The sequence below is a fragment of the Bison bison genome, unplaced genomic scaffold (assembly GCF_000754665.1).
Source record: "Bison bison bison isolate TAMUID 2011002044 unplaced genomic scaffold, Bison_UMD1.0 scf7180017864296, whole genome shotgun sequence".
Lineage (NCBI taxonomy): Eukaryota > Metazoa > Chordata > Mammalia > Artiodactyla > Bovidae > Bison > Bison bison.
Window position 1 is genome coordinate 3,853,515 of NW_011494868.1, and position 19,131 is coordinate 3,872,645.

At 44.5% G+C, this 19,131-nt stretch overlaps 1 protein-coding gene across 2 annotated transcripts in view; it reads right to left on the reverse strand.

Moving 5' to 3' along the window:
- Positions 1-18,723, reverse strand: part of TSHR (thyroid stimulating hormone receptor) — a 154,538-nt gene extending 135,815 nt beyond the window's left edge. The window contains exon 1 of one of the 2 annotated variants that reach the window (XM_010850879.1): positions 18,494-18,723. In XM_010850879.1, the coding sequence (XP_010849181.1) occupies positions 18,494-18,663 (170 nt within the window). In that variant the 5' untranslated portion in view covers positions 18,664-18,723. The remainder of the gene's footprint in view (positions 1-18,493) is intronic. The other variant, XM_010850880.1, reaches the window with a different exon arrangement.
- Positions 18,724-19,131: the final 408 nt, after the last annotated feature.

A 19,131-nucleotide genomic window follows, 5' to 3' on the forward strand; every position in this document is an offset into this window, starting at 1 on the left:
CAACTCTTCACATCAGGTGGCCAAAGTATTGGAGTTTCAGCTTTAGCATCAGTCCTTCCAATGAACACCCAGGACTGATCTCCTTCAGAATGGACTGGTTGGATCTCCTTGCAGTCCAAGGGACTCTCAAGAGTCTTCTCCAACACCACAGTTCAAAAGCATCAATTCTTTGGCTCTCAGCTTTCTTCACAGTCCAACTCTCACACCCATACATGACCACTGGTAAAACCATAGCTTTGACTAGATGGACCTTTGTTGGCAAAGTAATGTCTCTGCTTTTCAATATGCTATCTAGGTTGGTCATAACTTTCCTTCCAAGGAGTAAGTGTCTTCTAATTTCATGGCTGCAGTCACCATCTGCAGTGATTTTGGAGCCCAGAAAACTAAATTCTGACACTGTTTCCACTGTTTCCCCATCTATCTCCCATGAAGTGATGGGACCAGATGCCATGATTTTCGTTTTCTGAATGTTGAGCTTTAAGCCAACTTTTTCACTCTCCTCTTTCACTTTCATCAAGAGGCTTTTTAGTTCCTCTTCACTTTCTACCATAAGGGTGATGTCATCTGCATATCTGAGGTTATTGATATTTCTCCCGGCAATCTTGATTCCAGCTTGTGCTTCTTCCAGCCCAACATTTCTCATGATGTACTCTGCATAGAAGTTAAATAAGCAGGGTGACAATATACAGCCTTGACATACACCTTTTCCTAATTGGAACCAGTCTGTTGTTTCATGTCCAGTTCTAACTGTTGCTTCCTGACCTGCATATAGGTTTCTCAAGAGGCAGATCAGGTGGTCTGGTATTCCCATCTCTTTCAGAATTTTCCACAGTTTATTGTTGGGGCGGGGGCCGAGAGGAACTACCCCATGTCCAAGAAGCGGTGGCTGCATGGGCACAGGAGGGCCGAGAGGAGCTACTTCATGTTCAAGGTCAGGAGGGGCAGCTGTGAGGAGATACCTCTCTTCCAAGGTCAAATGTTAACTTCTGGTTCCAAATAGGAAAAGGAATACGTCAAGGCTATATATTGTCACCCTGTTTATTTAACTTATAAGCAGAGTACATCATGAGAAATGCTGGACTGGAAGAAACACAAGCTGGAATCAAGACTGCTGGGAGAAATATCAATAACCTCAGATATGCAGACGCCACCACCCTTATGGTAGAAAGTGAAGAGGAACTAAAAAGCCTCTTGATGAAAGTGAAAGAGGAGAGTGAAAAAGTTGGCTTAAAGCTCAACATTCAGAAAACGAAGATCATGGCATCCGGTCCCATCACTTCATGGGAGATAGATGGGGAACAGTGGAAACAGTGTCAGACTTTATTTTGGGGGGCTCCAAAATCACTGCAGATGGTGACTGCAGCCATGAAATTAAAAGACGCTTACTCCTTAGAAGGAAAGTTATGACCAACCTAGATAGCCTATTCAAAAGCAGAGACATTACTTTGCCAACAAAGGTCCATCTAGTTAAAGCTATGGTTTTTCCTGTGGTCATGTATGGATGTGAGAGTTGGACTGTGAAGAAAGCTGAGCGCCGAAGAATTGATGCTTTTGATCTGTAGTGCTGGAGAAGACTCTTGAGAGTCCCTTGGACTGCAAGGAGATCCAACCAGTCCATTCTGAAGGAGATCAGTCCTGGGTGTTCTTTGGAAGGAATGATGCTAAAGCTGAAACTCCAGTACTTTGGCCACCTGATGTGAAGAGTTGACTCATTGGAAAAGACTCTGATGCTGGGAGGGATTGGGGGCAGGAGGAGAAGGGGATGACAGAGGATGAGATGGCTGGATGGCATCACTGACTCGATGGACATGAGTCTGGGTGAACTCTGGGAGTTGGTGATGGACAGGGAGGCCTGGCGTGCTGCGATTCATGGGGTCGAAAAGAGTCGGACACAACTGAGCGACTGAACTGAACTGAACTGAATCTTGATAATAATACATAGCTATTTGAATTGCTAATTTTTGTCCTTTTATATAGACATTATAATTTTAAAAAGTAAAGGATGAGTAAGAGTTAATCAGAAGAAAATCAAGAGTGGAGATAAAGAATGTTCCAGTAAGAAGAAATAGCCTGTGCAAAAATGCCCAGCAGAGTGCATACAAATTCTAGAATATAAAAATAATGAAAAGTGGTTGAAATAACAGAAGTGACTGAAATGGAGGAAACTCTCAAGAGATCTGCCTGAAAAGAGAAGAGGGCCAGATCACACAGGTTTCACAAACCATGTAAAGAGTCTGAAATTTCCCCTGAGAGAACTGGAAGGCAATGATGTATTTTAAACAGGGAACAGAGACCCCACCCATCGTACATTTTAGATTTACCACTCTGACTGCTGTGTTTAATAAAGACAGAAGAAATCTCCATTTATAATGTTCAGGTGGAAAACATGGTGGTGGTGTGAATTTGCATGGCAATAACACAAATGAAATGGAACAGATCCAAGAGATGTTTATATTGGTAATGATTGTGGATTTGGTATCAGGGATGTGGGAAAAGACAGTATCAAAGATACTATTATACGGAGTCTGTTTTGAGCATCTGGGTAAATGGTGATCCACTCACTGAAATAAGCAGAGTGTTTTGGCTAAGAAGATAATGAGGTCACTTTTGGAAATACTAAATGTTAGGGCTCAGTAGGATATCTAACAGGTATTTAGATGATACCGATCTAAGGCTCAGAAAATAGACCCAGCCCAAAGATCTGAAATTGCAATTCATTAGCTTGCTTCTTGAAAGAAAAGCTATAAAAAACCTAGGTAGCATATTAAAATGCAGAGAAATAACTTTGCCGAGAAAGTATAGTCAAAGCTATGGTTTTCTCAGTAGTCACGTAAGGATGTGAGAGCTGGACCATAAAGAGAGCTGAGCACTGAAGAATCAATGCTTTTGAACTGTAGTGTTGGAGAAGACTCTTGAGAGTCCCTTGGACTGCAAGGAGATCCAACCAGTCCATCCTATAGGAAATCAGTCCTGAACATTCATTGGATGGACTGATGCTGAAGCTGAAGCTCCAGTACTTTGGCCACCTGATGCGAAGAACTGACTCATTTGAAAAGATCCTGATGCTGGGAAAGATGGAAGGCAGGAGGAGAAGGGGACGGCAGAAGATGAGATGGTTGGATGGCATCACTGACTCAATGGACATGAATTTGAGGAAACTCCAAAGGACAGGGAAGCCTGGTGTGCTGCAGTTTATGGGGTCGCAAAGAGTCAAACCTGAGTTAGCGACTGAACAAGCATCTCATTCGGTATGCGAATTGGAGTGGACTAGATAGGGGAAGTGAAATCAATGTGTCATTATTACTTTATAGCACCACATGCCCACTTGATGACAAGTTAATCACGTTGAGCCCTTTCTTCCCAGAAGGACCAGTGGTTTATTGTCAAAAGAGTGGATATTATTGGTCACTGTTCACCTTTCCTGCCTCTAGAGCCTCAGCCAGCACCAGTATCAGAGAGATTTCAAAGTGTCTGATCCACAGGCCTAGAATCTCATACCACAGAGCATCTGACCACGAGACCCGCTTCAGAGAGAAGGAGATAGGGGGGTGAGCCCATGTCACGGATCCACTGGCCATATCAAGCATCATATCATCTAGAAATAATTGATTTTACAGAACAATGGAATAGCTTTCCAAAGGCACAACTGAAGTGTCCACTGGTAGGCAATCCTCTGCCATGATGGAGCACCATTATGCAGCATGCATATTAGGATACTGTGTCCCATTAGGATACTGTGCCCCCCAACTGGTTCAACATCTCAGTATCTGCCCTCATTGTGCAACAGCAGCCTGACCTTCAGGGATGATCAGAGAGCCACTCTGAGGCACCGGGCAAGCAGAGTGCAAAGTGGAGGAATCCAAGGGCGATGTCATCACTGACAAATGCTACCAAACGCTCAGCCCAGGGAAGGCTCTAAAAATGTCCACTGAATTTCGCAACCGAGGCTGTTAGTGACTTTGGCAAAGAAATTTTTCAGTTGAGTAATGGGGCAGAAGCCAGATTGCACTAAGCTAAAGAGTGAATGGGACATAGAAGTATCAAGAGAGCGACTTGAGAAAACTCTGACTGCTCTGCTGTGAAGGGAAGGAGACCAGGAAGTAAGAGTGACAGATGGACTAAGACGTAGGAACTATAGAGGAATGTTTTTTAGGAGACAGAGACTCAAGTGTGTTTAGATAGCAGTGGAAAGAATTTGGGAGAGCAAGAGAGAGGGGAAAAGTCTAGGATGAAGAGACCAGCGGGCAAAGGAAACAGGAAGAAACATTCCTCTTCCATTGTTGTAATAGTGGAGGAGGTAAGGATGAATGTGGATGCTTTTAAAGGAAGGACTTGCTGTTGCTTTGTTTTTGTAGTTTAATTCCCCCAACATCCCTGTATGATACATCTGTGTTCCTGAATATTTGATAAGCATGGTGGTGGTGGTGGTGGTTTAGTCACTAAGTCATGTCCGACTCTTGCAAGCCCGTGGGCTGTAGCCCTCCAGGCTCCTCTGTCCCTGGGATTCTCCAGGCAAGAACACTGGAGTGGGTTGCCATTCCCTTCTCCATTTGATAAGCATAACCCCCTGTATTCTTACTCCGCTGAAGAATAAAGATCGTCCTTGAGAAATGAAGAGCCCCCTGTACACTTGAACAGTTACTTCCCTGGTCTTCCCACCAGTTCTTCAAGGGAGGACAGAGCCATTCCTTGGCTTTCATTTCACAGATACACACAGTGAGACACAGAAAGATTAGGTGCCTTGCTGAAACGTTCACGACTCACTGGAGGTCTCCTGACTTTTGATCTCCCTTTCTGTTGACCACTCTGACTGTACAGCCCTGTTCCATAGTCTTACAAGCATTTCCTTACTGCATGGACACCTCCATCCTCTACTCTTCACGAAGACTTTTAGCTGACACAACTTTAACCACGATATTTTCCCCTCCCTACTTTGTTGCTATTGACATTGAAGATATTGGATACAGTATACAAAAAAAGCATAGCCCCTCCAAGTCCTTTTATTTATGTATTTATTTATTTTTTGGTCATGAGATATACACTTTCTATAAAGTGCTGTTTCCAAAGAGTAAAAGGGGGGACTTCCATGGTGGTCCAGGGGTTAACAATCCACCTTGCAGTGCAGGGGTACAGGTTCGATCACTGACTGGGGAGATAAGACCTCATATGCTGCAGACCAACTGAGCCTGTGCGTTGTATGCTGCAGCTGGGACCGGATGCAGCCAAATACATAAATATAACAACAACAAGCAAGTAAAATGAACCAGAACTTCCATTGTCACACGGAACTGAATCAGACCAAAACCTTAATGGATTCTCCCATGCTTCGTAGAGCACATTTCAGAACTATTGGCTTTGTTGTTTTACATTCCAGGGACTGAGGATGGTTTTGAAATGGCAACTTGGTTATGGTACATAAGAAGGCCAGCCAAGCATTAAATGGGGCATCTGGAGAGTCTGGAAATAATAACAGTTCGTTTTAGCCAAACTCTGACACAGAACAGATAAATCTTTGTTAGAGATTTACAAGCCGTACTGGGACAGAGACCCTCCCAGCTAGAATTGTGGTCATTTTACCCTCCTCACAGTAACTCCTAGGGGATGAAAAGCTCTGGAAGAAGATACGAAATCTTGTAAATCTGGAGACTGTCCCTTTTGCACAGTGTGCATGTGGTTTTGCTCTTCTTAATAAAGCTGCACAGCCCTCAAGCTGAACAGCTGGTGGATGGTCCCCGCATGGAAGCTTGCCCTTCCCAAGTCAATATCATGCCCATATCGAGGGTTAAATCAGGCCAGATCTCACAGCCTCTCGGACCCACTACTGCTGCGGTGAAAACAGATAATGTGTGATCCAGGCTTTACTCTGGTTTACCAGGTATTACACATGCATGCCGGGGAAGGCGACTTCACTTTCACTTTTCACTTTCATGCATTGGAGAAGAAAATGGCAACCCACTCCAGTGTTCTTGCCTGGAGAATCCCAGGGACAGAGGAGTCTGTTGGGTTGCCATCTATGGGGTTGCACAAAGTCGGACATGACTAAAGCGACTTAGCAGCAGCAGCAGCATGCATGCCACCAGCATGACCTCACCTGATCCTCACAGCCACTCCATGATGTGCATGGGGCTAGCATGCCTTGCTAGCTTGTGCGTCAAGTGAGTTGAGCAAATAGTCCCCCTCACCAGTGAGTTGGTGGAGAGCTAGGATTATTTATGTATTTATGCCTATGCTGGGTCTTCATCACTGCCGGTGGGCTTTCTCTAGTTGCGGCAAGCGGGGGCTATTCTCTAGTTGCAGTGCACAGGCTTCAAATTGCGGAGGCTTCTCCTGTTGCAGAGCAAGGGATCTAGGCACGTGGGCTCAACAGTCGTGGTGCACAGGCTTAGTTGCCCAGCAGCACGTGGGATCTTAGTTCCCAGACCAGGGATTGAACCCATGTCTCCCACACTGGTGGCAGATTTCCAACTGCTGGACCACCGGGGGAATCCCTGGAGAGCTAGGATTTGACCACACATCTTCTGCCTCCAAGTCCAGAGTGGGTTGGGAGAAGACAGCTGAGAAGTAAACCCTGATAAACATAAGAGGAAGAATAATTTTCTTCTCTCATATAACCTTTTTTATTCTCATCAAGTTTTCTTTCTTGGCATATCGGTTAAATGTTTAATGGAGGTAGAGAATATGATTATAAGAAACACCATTACAAATGGGATATTGTTTGAGTTCTGCAGTTTCCCTATAACAAAGAAAAGTCCTTAGCATAAATCCTGGCTCTTAAAAGAATGAGAGTTATGGATAATGGCTCATGCATTGCTATTAAGTCACCTCTTTGTCCAAGTGTGGACTGAGATCACCACAAGATCCGGAAGGGACAGGAACATGGTGTTCCTCACCCAACTGGCTAGAAATAGTCTTACTCATGGGATGGGTATTCTTAAGACCTTTTGACATGGGAAAGTAGTTCTGAAGCTCTAAGTCTCTGAGAATAAGTATGAATGTTTTTGGTGCTCGGATCATTATATCTAAGGTGCAAGGCATTTGGACAAAAGTGGGGGTGCTCTTTATACCAGTGTGTTAAGGTAAATCCATCCCCAGAGACAGCGAGCAAATTAATGGTTGGCAGGGGCTACGGAGAGAGCAGGAATAGGGGTTGATCAGTACAGATCGCCTTGAGAGATAAGAGTTTGGAACTAGCGGTGATGGCTGTAGACATTATGAATGCACTAAATACCACTAAATGGTGCACTGTATGAATTTCACATCAATGAAGGCAGGTGGGGGGAGGGGAGGGAATGAAAAAGGACCAGATGTAGGACATTAACCTCAGAATAGTAGAGAGAGCCTTGGATTTAAAGTTAGGAGACCTGCGTTTGAATACCCTTTTTCACTTATACGTGTTGTGACATAAAAGATAAGAGAGGTGACATTTCTTAAGTCTCTGATTCCTTGTCTAAAGTGGAGTCAAACAACTACCTCACACGGCTACCATGAGTCCTAAACAAGATACAGGATGTGAAAACTCATAGTTTCGGGCTGGACACGGAGCTGACACACAGAACATCATGTAACACGAGAAAACAATGTAACAGCGATGGGCTTTTTAAGGCAGGACAGAAAACCCACTGATTTCATATGATATCTCAAACTGTTACGACATGTAACTTGGATTAATAAACCATAGTGGATAAAAATGTTTTCAGAAGTCTTCGCTGAAGGACTAGATGTTTTTGAAACTTAAGTTTTCTGGCATCGAGGCATTAATTTAACCCTAAAAATGACTGTAATGGCCAACCCTAGATTCTTCACTCTAGTGCTGTGTTTGAATTATATTGAGTTACTCTATCTCATCAATTTAAGATGCACATTAAAAAGAAAACTTTATTATCTCTGAAACCAAGAATCCACTGATCAAAAGAGAGGCTGGATCACCCTAAGGAAATTTCTACAGTGCCACCCTACAGGTGATTCTCAGCAACCAGTGGACAAGGTGACTCCTTCTATGGATGCCAACCAATGCCGATGCAAAGGACATGAGTGAAACATCCATGGTGATAGGGATTAAAGCCAAAGAAGGGCTCCTTCTCATCAAAGCTAGTCAAGATACCGCCTCTGTCACTGCCTGACCTGCCGACAGCAGAGCCTTATGCTGTACCATTAATAAGGCAAATTTGCTCAGAAAACAGCCAGCCATTTGCTGGCAGTTTGGTTGCATTGGACCCTTTCCCTGCTGTAGAAAGTAGTGATTCATTTAAAAAAGAATCTTTATGTTGGATTTGGGTTTGCCTTCCCTGACCTCAATGCCTCCACCAGGGCCACTATTCAAGGGCTTCTAAGATTCTTATACAGTTCATCTACCACTATGAACTCCTGCACAATGTTGAACAAGCAACTAGTACAACACTGCAACACAACATTCAACCAAGAGACACATTTCATGGCTGAGAAGGCACAACAAAGAGAGCATGACCGCCACCCACTAATTCTACCCTGTAACTCATCAGGCAGAAGCAGACTGCCTAATAAAATGAGGGGCTGGGCCATTAAAGGCTCAGCTAGGTGAGGCACAGGGGAGCCTGGCGTGCTGCAGTCCATGGGGTTGCAGAGTCGGACACAACAGAGCGACTGAACCACAAGGTTGCAACTCGGAGGCTAAGTCCTGCATGGTTGAGGATCTGACCTAGTGAAGTACACACACGCTGAACCGACAGCTGCTGTATGCTATCGTGTTCTTTAAAGCTAGAATACCTGGATCTGAAGAGCTAGGGCTGTTGGTAGGATTGGCCCTTCTCACCATCACCATAGTGACCTACTTCCAGAATTGGAACTTCTCAATTCCTTCCAGATTAGAGGTCCTCGTTCCTGGATGGACAGATGACTTCCATCAAGTCAAACACAGTGTTCCTGATGCTAGTCATTTGGGCTCCTCATCCCAGTGGATAAATAAGAAAATAAAGGCTTTTCTCTACTGATGGGAATAATAGAACTGTGAGAAGCTAGGTGGCTGCTACGCACTACATTAGCAGCTGCGAGGAGTATGGACTTTCACTGGGACACATCGTGGTTCTTCTGTGGCCAGTGATAATTGTGAATGAGAAAAGGCGGTGACTGTAGCTGATAAGGGCAAGGCAACTAAGGGTTTAGAACCTTTGGAGGTGCAAGTCTGAGTCTTTCCACCAGCCCTTCACCCCAGCCAGTCTTGCCCTTTCTCTCTAAGGGTGAGAGAAATCTAGAACTGGAGTTGCAGAAAGATGATAACTATCAATTATAAACTTGGGATCAAACACAACAGAGGAGACTTCCACTCGTGTCAGAAACCCTCTTGCATTGTTTTTGTAAAGACTGCATCTTGAAGGGAGTTCAGTGACTGGTTGGACTTGTATCTCCCTCTCTCTCAGGAAAGAAGTAAGAGTATCTTATTTGAACAAAACTGAAGATCACATGTTTTAGTCTGGGAGCAGGATATAATGGGAAGCTCTCAGTGGCACAGAGTGAACTTGCAGGAGACCTCTTATACATCACTTGAGATCCTCTCAGCCTCCTTTTCTAGCGATGCTGCAGCCAAGAGTTCATGCAGAAGTCAACTAGCTTCCCCCAGGTACACCGTGACACTAACGCATCTCAGCTCTGTATCACACTCCTCTTGCCTTCCACCCAGGGGCTTTTCTGTTAATATAATATCTGGAAACCCTTTTATCATCCATGCACAAGAAACCCAGAAGCTTGGTGAGTTAAACACCCTGACCTATGGGGGATTTTTTTTTCCCTTGTGATTTGGAAGGGGTTTAAAAATCCTTACTAGCTTCCTATCATTCAGAAAACAAAACATAATAATATTATATACATGTTTGTGTATACAGGCTTCTCTGGTGGCTCAGCAGTAAAGAATCTGCCTGCCAATGCAGGAAATACAGGCTAGATCCCTGGGTTGGGAAGATCCCCTCGAGAGAGAAATGGATAAAGGAAAGGATAGCTTTTAAAAATCTTTTTTCTCTCTTTTTAACCATCTGACTCTCAAATTCAAGCAATCTGCTTCTTTTGAAAAACCTTAAGCAAATAATTTAGGCTTTCCAGGGGGCACCAGTGGTAAAGAACCCACCTGCCAATGCAGGAGACATAAGAGACATGGGTTCAATCCCCGGGTTGGGAAGATCCCCTGGAGGAGGGCACAGCAACCCACTCTAGTATTCTGGCCTGGGAAATCCCATGGACAGAGGAGTCTGGCGGGCTACAGTCCATGGGGTCACAAAAGAGTCAGACACAACTTAGCGACTAAACAACAAATGTGTGTGTGTATATGTAATAATGACATATAATATACCTAAGTACAACAGTGATCTGCCCCTCTGTAATTGCTCTGGTCTCATTTCCAACAACCCACTCTCCTTCAGCCACATTTTCCTCCTTGCTACTTCTTAAACCTCCTATGCATGTTCTTCTCACATCCCCCCCGACTGTGCTGCTGCTAAGTCACTTCAGTCGTGTCCGACTCTGTGCGACCCCATAGACGGCAGCCCACTAGGCTCCCCCATCCCTGGGATTCTCCAGGCAAGAACACTGGAGTGGGTTGCCATTTCCTTCTCCAATGCATGAAAGTGAAAAGTGAAAGTGAAATCGTTCAGTCGTGTCCGACTCTAGCGACCCCATGGACTGCAGCCTACCAGGCTCCTCCATCCATGGGACTCTCAAGGCAAGAGTACTGGAGTGGGGTGCCATTGCCTTCTCTGCCCTGACTCTGGGTCTCTGCATGTATTCAGAATCTTTCCTCCCCTAGATATCAGCTTGGTTTAAGTTATTTTTTTCTTTTTTGGATCCTTCTGGTCTTTACCTAAATGTCACCTTCTCAGTGAGGCCTTGTCTAACCATTTAAAATGTAACTTCCAGCATTGCTTCTCCCTCTTCCTTAATTTTTCTCCATTACACTAATCGCCACCTGACATTCTATGTGTTTTCCTTATTTATTCATTAACTTGTTTTTGATGACTACTTTTCCTGCTAGAATGTAAGATCAAGGGGGTCATTTATTATATATCTCCAATGCCTAGAATGGTACTTACATATAAAAAGTGATTGGTGAAAAAAGAAAGAAAGGGAGAATAACTAACTAGAACAAATGCCATTTATCCAGAAGTAAGATTTCTGGCTATCTCAAATCTCTGGAGCGTGGCCATGAAGCCAGAAATAACTGAAAAGGATGTTGAGAGGAAAACCGAACGGCAACCCAGCCCACTGAGGACTTTGCTGCCGGAAAGCCGCCCAGTTACCCTCTCCCTTTAAAGTCTGTGTATTCGCATGTCTACCTCCTTTCCCCAGAGTTAGCCTTCTAGTTTTTCAGCTCACAAAAAGACTGAAATAACAAAATATAAGTAGCACCTGGCAATAAGAAGAGGCAATTTCAATCCCCTAACTGGAGTTGAGTAATCATGATAACACTCGGGTGTGGGTAAAATTAAGCTAATGCTTGCAAAATGTAAGCCAAGAGCTTCGTGTATCGTATAAACACAGGGATTGTGTTTTTGAAAGAAAAAATTGGGACACAGTGAGTTCTTTCCAGGTGCAAAATGGGTGTGGGGAGTTTAGTTAGGATGACGATGAAATATTTGAATTTCTGGACTATTCTGATGGTAAAAAAAATCTAGGGCATATTTACATGTCACTACATGTAAGACAGTAACATTTATAAGATGCTTGAAAAATCACAAATGCCTGCTTGTAATTTTAAGAAGAGAATTGTTTTGAACATTTCTGGAACACCCTAAATGTCCTTAAAGATTCATACAAAAATGAAGCAAAGTAAGTAGTCTGACATCTAGATGGAACCTTTTAAAATCCAATGTGTAGCTTTGAACAAATGGGACCACTTTGTTCATACTTGAAATTCTCTTCAATGACTTTTTTAATTGCAGTAAAGAAAGGCCAAAGATGAAAGAAACACACTAACCAGCTTCAGTGAAAATGGAAACAGGGTCAGTGTGGAAGATTTAATGTCAGATATGAGGCCTAGACTCTTGTAAAATCTGGTTTTAAACTATTGAAGAATAACCACATTCAGTGAACTTCTAGCCTATTCAAAGGACAGGCTAAGTGGGAGGCATCAGAAAGTAACCATAATAATGTATTTTGGAGAAATATATCACCCCCAAATGTCAGTAAGTTTTAAAAAAATATATATTTCAGCATTGTTTGCAGTAAAATATTTATAACAAAAAGAGTTATAGTTAACACAAAATGTATACTTAGGGTCACACAAAAATCCAAAATTATGCCCAAACATAATTTCTTTGGTGATTTGGCTATTTGTCTTATTTGAACTCAGCCTGTTGGAACGCATAAGAGATTGCTCTTGCAATTCCAATTTAAAATGTTTTATTGAGTAATTTATTTCAACCTGTGATTTAAGTTGAAAAGAAAGTTATTTTTTGTACTGAGTTTACTTGTCAGTGCCTCCTGTGAGCCAGTAACTGTTCTCAGCATTTTATATACATTGCAGGGGAAAACTGTGCTTCAGGGGCAAATTATACATTGATTCAGAGCACATTCTTCTAAGATTTCGAGTGTGATTCAACCAGAGCTATTTTACAGCTCTGTAGGTTGTAGATAGCTGACAACAGTGCAAAATAATTTTGTCTGTAGACACACAAATTCTGTCTGTTAGAGCTTTACTTGACTCTACAAAGGAAGTTAGTTTTGACAACAAAAGTGGGAGAGGGGAACTGCCTCCTTCTTCTTACCCCCAGCAGCCAGGACATTAGCAGGTCACCTCTGCCAGACAATCAGATGCTCTCATATAGGATATCACTCTCTGGCTGGCGATTCAAAGAGGCAGGGACGATTGAGAGATGACTGGTGGTGGCACATGGAGAGTGCAGTGGCTATACAGCCGGGGGCCCAGCACTTCAGACATCCTGTAGTTGAGACTGTGGTCTTGTCCATGGAGTGGTTCCCAGCAGATGGTTGGCGGTGGCTCCGACTTCCTGCCTGCCGTGTGCCTTGGCCTATTTTCACAGCCTGATTCTACGATTATTCTGTAAATTATATGTAATTCTTTCAAAATATTTCTTTTCTCCTTAAGCTAGACAGAGTGGGTTTTCAGTTACTTACCAATGAAAACCTTGAGTGTACCCACGCACAGAGAATAACAGAGAATAAATCGCGGAGCCTGGAGGCGTGGGGTGACGCTGCCTTTATAAGACACATAGTATTGATCCTTGCTTGGGTGCCGAAGCAGAGGGTTTTGCTTTAGGTTGGGAACCAAATGTTATTCAAGTTATGACCACTAATTGGGGCTAAAATAATTGTGCAATGTAGACTTAATCCACATGTCCCTGGGGGTATAACAGGTGTGACGTGAAGATATTCAAGATTATTTTGGGTGGAGTGTCCATGTGGCATTAAATAATAGTGAATCACACAGGGAGAAAGTGATTCCCTTTCCATTGTCTTTCAGTCCTGATATCAAGAAGGACACCATGGTGGATTGCTATCTCTTTGCTATTTCTTGAACACCTATTACTCTTCCTTTATAACAAAGAAAAAGCCGCCCGAGGCTCACAGCATTCACAGACAATAGTACTGAGCTAGAATAGAATTACATTTTGTTTTTGCGGTGTTCAGTTTTCTGGTTACCCATTGTTTGGAGCAAGTCACGCAAATTTCCAGTTAAATTCACAGCATAAGCCTTCTAAACAGATTTCTTTTAGTTAAAGAGGTGAATCAGTCTAAAAATATTGAGTAAATCACATCACAAGTAGAGCACAGATAAGGCAGCACACTTGAAGACGGTGAGTTACTGTCTTCCTTTTAGAAAACACCAGGATAGACCACTAATTGGAGCCACAGATCCAGAATCCAAATGACTTAAAAACTGAAGCAAAATTCAGAATTCAGAAACACAAGGTCCTCCAGAACCCTGACTGAAGGCTGACAAGTACGTGATAGACAAACCGTTATGCCACTGAAGCGCTGGACTCTGGAAGGCAAAAGATAGAGGGGGTGGAGGCAGTGATTGTCCCCATCACAAAACGAAAAGCAGGTGGGTCAACAGGGCAAGGCAAGGTAAAGCAGCATTTTCCTGAGGAAAAATCCACACAAACCCAGAACAGACAACTAACCCCATCCAACTCCTCATCCAGAGAAGGGACGGTCTCACATCAACATTTAAATTCTGAATTTTATTCTGCTTGTTTCATTTAAGTTAAGGAACTTCATTTAAGTCAGTTGGAAGGAACAAGTTTTTCAAACCACTTGTACATCAAAGGTTCTAGAATGTTCCACCGGGGAGTAGGCATGTCAGCTGTCCATCACTAGTCACCTAGTGAGAACCACTGTTATAAAGGGAGGGTACGGTGCCCACTGGGGCAGGGATGAAGTGGAAGAAACGATTTCGAACCACTGCTTCAGTGACAACACAGATGGTATAACTTCCGTCCAGACCACCCGGCAGGTGTGTGGATGATGAGGAAAGAGGCCATGTCTTCAGCACCGTGCTATGTGGATAGAAAGCAGCTTCAGGAAAAACTGCTCTTGGCACCAGGATAATTTGCAACATGACTAAGCAGTGGTTAAACAGCATCTACGTTTGAAAATAGGGGTTACCACCAGATTGGGTTTTTAATGACAAGGATCTGGTCTGTTCCACCAGGGAAAGCCTTCTATGATAAAACTTGGATGTGGTCTTTCTTTTCCACCCTCCCTCCCATCTCCTGTCTCTTCCTTTCCTTCCCCTTTCTTCCCTTGTTTTCTGTTCTTCCTAACTCCCTATTTTCTGAGTGACTGCATATTTCTCAGGCCAACAGCCCCCAAGGTTATGTGTGGCTTACTGGACATCTCAAACTTCCAGACTTCTTTCTCCAAAGCCTCACGACCATACTGAGTAGAAAGAGCTGGCGGGGTGAGACCCACTTTCCACCGCCAACGGGGCCCCAAGGCGTAGCTCTGTGGTGTACCTGGTACCACCGCTCACCAGCTGTGTGACACCGAGCCAACTGCTTCATCTCTCTTGTACCTCAGTGTTCTCATCTACACAATGAGAGTAATAAAATCACCTGCTCTACTGGATTTTGTGAGGATTCAGCGAATTAGTTGGCATAAAGGACTGGACTGAGAACTGCCCATAAAGTACCGTACTGTAGTAAGCACTCTGCGAGTGTTAAGTTTTGCATATTTGACTTCTCTTATAAGCTTGCCTTTCACAAAAGAGTTCTACTGCCCCCCAAAGATTTAAAAATCGTTTTGCTGCTTTTGCCCAGGGTTGCAGTCACCGTTTACATTAGCATACCATTCACCCCATACTTTTCATCCATTTTCTCTTCTCCATCTCATGGAGATGAGCGCCCCTCTTCAGAAGAGCGCCCCTCCTGCCCTGCTTCCCGCCGTCTTCCCATCGTTTTTAAGGTCAGACTCTCCCCACCACTGTCTCTATCTAGGGAGTCAGTGGATTCAGACAGACTGGTCCCATTGCAGACTATTCTTATCACAACACGGGCATCAGAAGGAACCTGATGGAACCCTCGCTTCTAACCTGAAGGAAACGTGCATCCTCCCACGTAAATTATCTCACCTAATTTCACAGTTAGCCACAGAAGGGGAAAGAGACGTGTCTTCCAACTCTGGTTCCCTTGCTCTTTCTCTGACATTACCTTTCTCCTCATCGTTCAGAGGAAATCAAACAGGATGACTCCCACTTCCCTTCCGCGGCCAGAGCCACCCTGCTCTTCAATGACTCTTGAAACCCTGCTCCCTTGAAAGAAGTCTCTGAAGCCATGATGCCTCTGGTCTCCATTCCCCCCAACACACGGTGGACAATCTGAGACCAGCGTATCTGTTTGTTCATTCATTCACCTAACAAGTTTTGTTTTTGTTTTTGAGCATTAAAGTAGTTCTACAGTTAAATGGGGCTTCCCTGGTGTCTCAGTGGTCAAGAGTCCTCTTGCCAAGCAGGAGATGGGGGTTTGATCCCTGGGTCAGGAAGATCCCCTAGAGAAGGAAATGGCAACCCACTGCAGTATTCTGGTCTGGGAAATCCCTTGGAGAAAGGAGCCTGGTGGGCTATAGTCCATGGGGTCACAAAAGACTCAGATATGACTTAGTGACTAAACAACAATAACAAGGGCTGAAAGACAGGGTCCCTGGGTTAGACAAGTTCATTTTCTTCTAATACAGGCACTCAAAGAGATAACGAGTTACAGAAAACCTGTGTGTTGGGGTGAGGCTGGGGTTCACACGCAGGATGCTGTGAACCCCACAGAGCTCACTGAGCCTAGGAGTCATTGGCCAGGAGAGGCTTCCCGAAGGGAGTTGACCCCCAATCCGGACCTTGGAGTAGGAATCAGCCAGATGAGGAAAAGGGAAAAGTCGCTTTAGGCAGAGGGACTAGAATGCGGAAGGAAAGGCAAAAGCAGCTTGCGGGAGCATAGAACTTGAGGGAAAGTTCCAGAAATTCTGTTCAGTAGCAGAAACTCTACCCCTGAAGTGTGACAGACTATGAGCCATGAGGTCTGAAAGACTGGACTACGTCTCAAAGGATCTTGTAGGCTGTACAAAAGAACTTTATCACGGGAGCTGCAAGGAGTCAATGCAAGGGTTCCATCAAAACATCAAAATGCTAAGAACAGCTTTTCTTCTGGGGTGGCAGCATGGGCAATGAAGCAATACTTGGAGGCTGCACAGAAGTACATACTTGTGCTGAGATGTTCATAACCTACTGCTAACTGCTGGAGGGAATTTTAAGCACAACCTCGCCATTGCTTTCCATTTATCTACTTGTGCTTACTGACCTTAACTGGGTTTAACCAGTTAAGTAAATAGGAAAACAAGATTGTCTTTACTATTCTTTCTTAGCATTCTGTTTCTGATCACCCCAAAAAGTCTTCTCTTGATTACAATCATCCCCTCAATTGTCATTGACTTAAATGCGTGTTAAGGAACAATGGGCTTTCCTTGTGGCTCAGATAGTAAAGAAGTGAAGTGAAGTAGCTCAGTCGTGTCCAACTCTTTGCAACCCTGTGGACTGTAGCACACTAGGCTCCTCCGTCCATGGGATTCTCCAGGTAAGAATACTGAAGTAAAGAATCTGTCTGCAATGCAGGAGATCCAGCTTTGAGCCTTGAGTTGGGAAGATCCCTTGGAGAAGGGAATGGCAACCCATTCCAGTATTCTAGCCCGGAGAATTCCGTGGTCAAAGAGCCTGAAGAGCCACAGTCCATGGGGTCCCAAAGAGTCAGACACGACTGAGCGACTAACACTTTTACACACAAGGCTTATTTAATATTAAACTTCTAATTTGGTAACATTTAACATGCAGATAAAAATATATTATTTGAAATTTCATCTCTTTTTATCTCTACCGTGCTTATCCAAAAGGAGATTTCTGGATGTGCTACATAAGTGGGCGTGGCTTCTCAGGCGGCTCAGTAGTAAAGAATCTGCCTGCCAATGCAGGAGACCTGGGTTTGGTCCCTGGGTTGAGAAGATCCCCTGGAGAAGGAAATGGCAACCCACTCCAATATTCCTGCCTGGAAAATTCCACGGACAGAGGAGCCTGGTGGGCTACAGTCCATGAGGTTGCAAAAGAGCTGGACACAACTTAGTGACCAAACAGCAACAAGAAGTGGATAGTTCATCATTGAGTAAGTAACGCATATAACTTCATACAAAGTATAAAGGGTATTCCATACAGAAGGTGTTACATCTGTAGATTCAACTAACCCTGGATTGCATATACTCAAGGGTAGGGTAGAGGGCATTCCAGAAAGTTCCAAAAAGCATAACTTGAATATCCCCCACACTGGCAACTACTGACACAGCATTTACATTGTTTTTAACATTATTTACATAACATTTAGACTGTATTAGGTTTTACAAGTAATCTAGAGGTGTTCTAAAGTGTACAGGAGGATGTGCATAGGTGATATGCCAATACTCCACTTGAATATCCTTGGATTTTAGTATATACGGGGGTCCTGGAGCCATTGGCCATGGATGCTGAAAGACAATCGTTTAAAAAGAGCCCTGATTAAATTCCGTCAACTATTTGATGATTCAAGAAACCTACTAAGATAAGTTCTCATCTAGAAAGACTATAAAAATTGAAACACTTTTTTTTGTTGTTGCAATTTTTCATCACCCAAAATAAGATAAAAAAGATCAGTTCTTGAGTTGTCAGCAAGCTCGTTTACATTTTAAGTAAAATTGAGATTCTGGCTCAGGCAAAATGCAGAAAAACAACTCTCTTAGAAAGGAAAACTGTCACTTTTCATCTTGTACTAAAGTTTTGTTAACTTTTTCTGCGTTGTGAATAACTGGGGTATCATCAACCCCACGTTTGGTGGATGGAGTGTTTACTCACTACACACACAGACACACACACACACACACACACACACACACACACACACACACACGCCCTCTGGCCTGTTCTCAAGCTCTTTTTACGCACTTCCAGCCTCCTTCCCCAGCTGCCTGGGACCCTGGGTTCCCCCTGTCCTCCCCAGGTACTCACAGGGTCTGCGTGCTGGGGGGTAAGCTAGGGATGCTCTGGATGTCCTTGCAGGTGACTCTGAAGTCGTCCTCCTGGCGGCATTCGCAGGGCGGAGACGGACACCTCTCCCCACCGAGGCTGCTGGGCAGGACCAGAAACAGCGCCAGCCGCAGGAGGGGCGTCGGCCGCATCGTCCTCCGGGCCCCAGGCTACCTCTGCGTGCTCCGCGATCGCCTCCCTCTCATCCCTCTGCGCCTCGGGCTCCTCGGGGCCAGGAGAGACGGCGCGGGGCGGGAGGGAGGAGGGCTCGATGGGGCTGTGACTTCAGCACCAAGCCGGAGGCTGGAGAGGGCGCCGAAGAGGCACTTAAGGGCTCCGTCGCCCTGGCAACCCTGCGCCCAAACCAGCTCCCCGGCTTCGCTCTCCGCGCCCCCAGCCTCGTCTGTTCCCTACCTCCCTCTGCTCTCCAACCTGCCCCCACGCGCTCTTCGCCTCGCCTTCCTCCAAAAAGCCTGGTTTGGATTTTCCCTCCTTTGCTGGTCCCTAAACCCAACTGGCCACCCCATTTTCCCGTGTGGGGCGCGGTCCCCAGGGAACTGCCTCTCCGGATCCACGCGCACGCACCCTCTCTAAACTGACAGAGTTCCAGTGGAACGGAC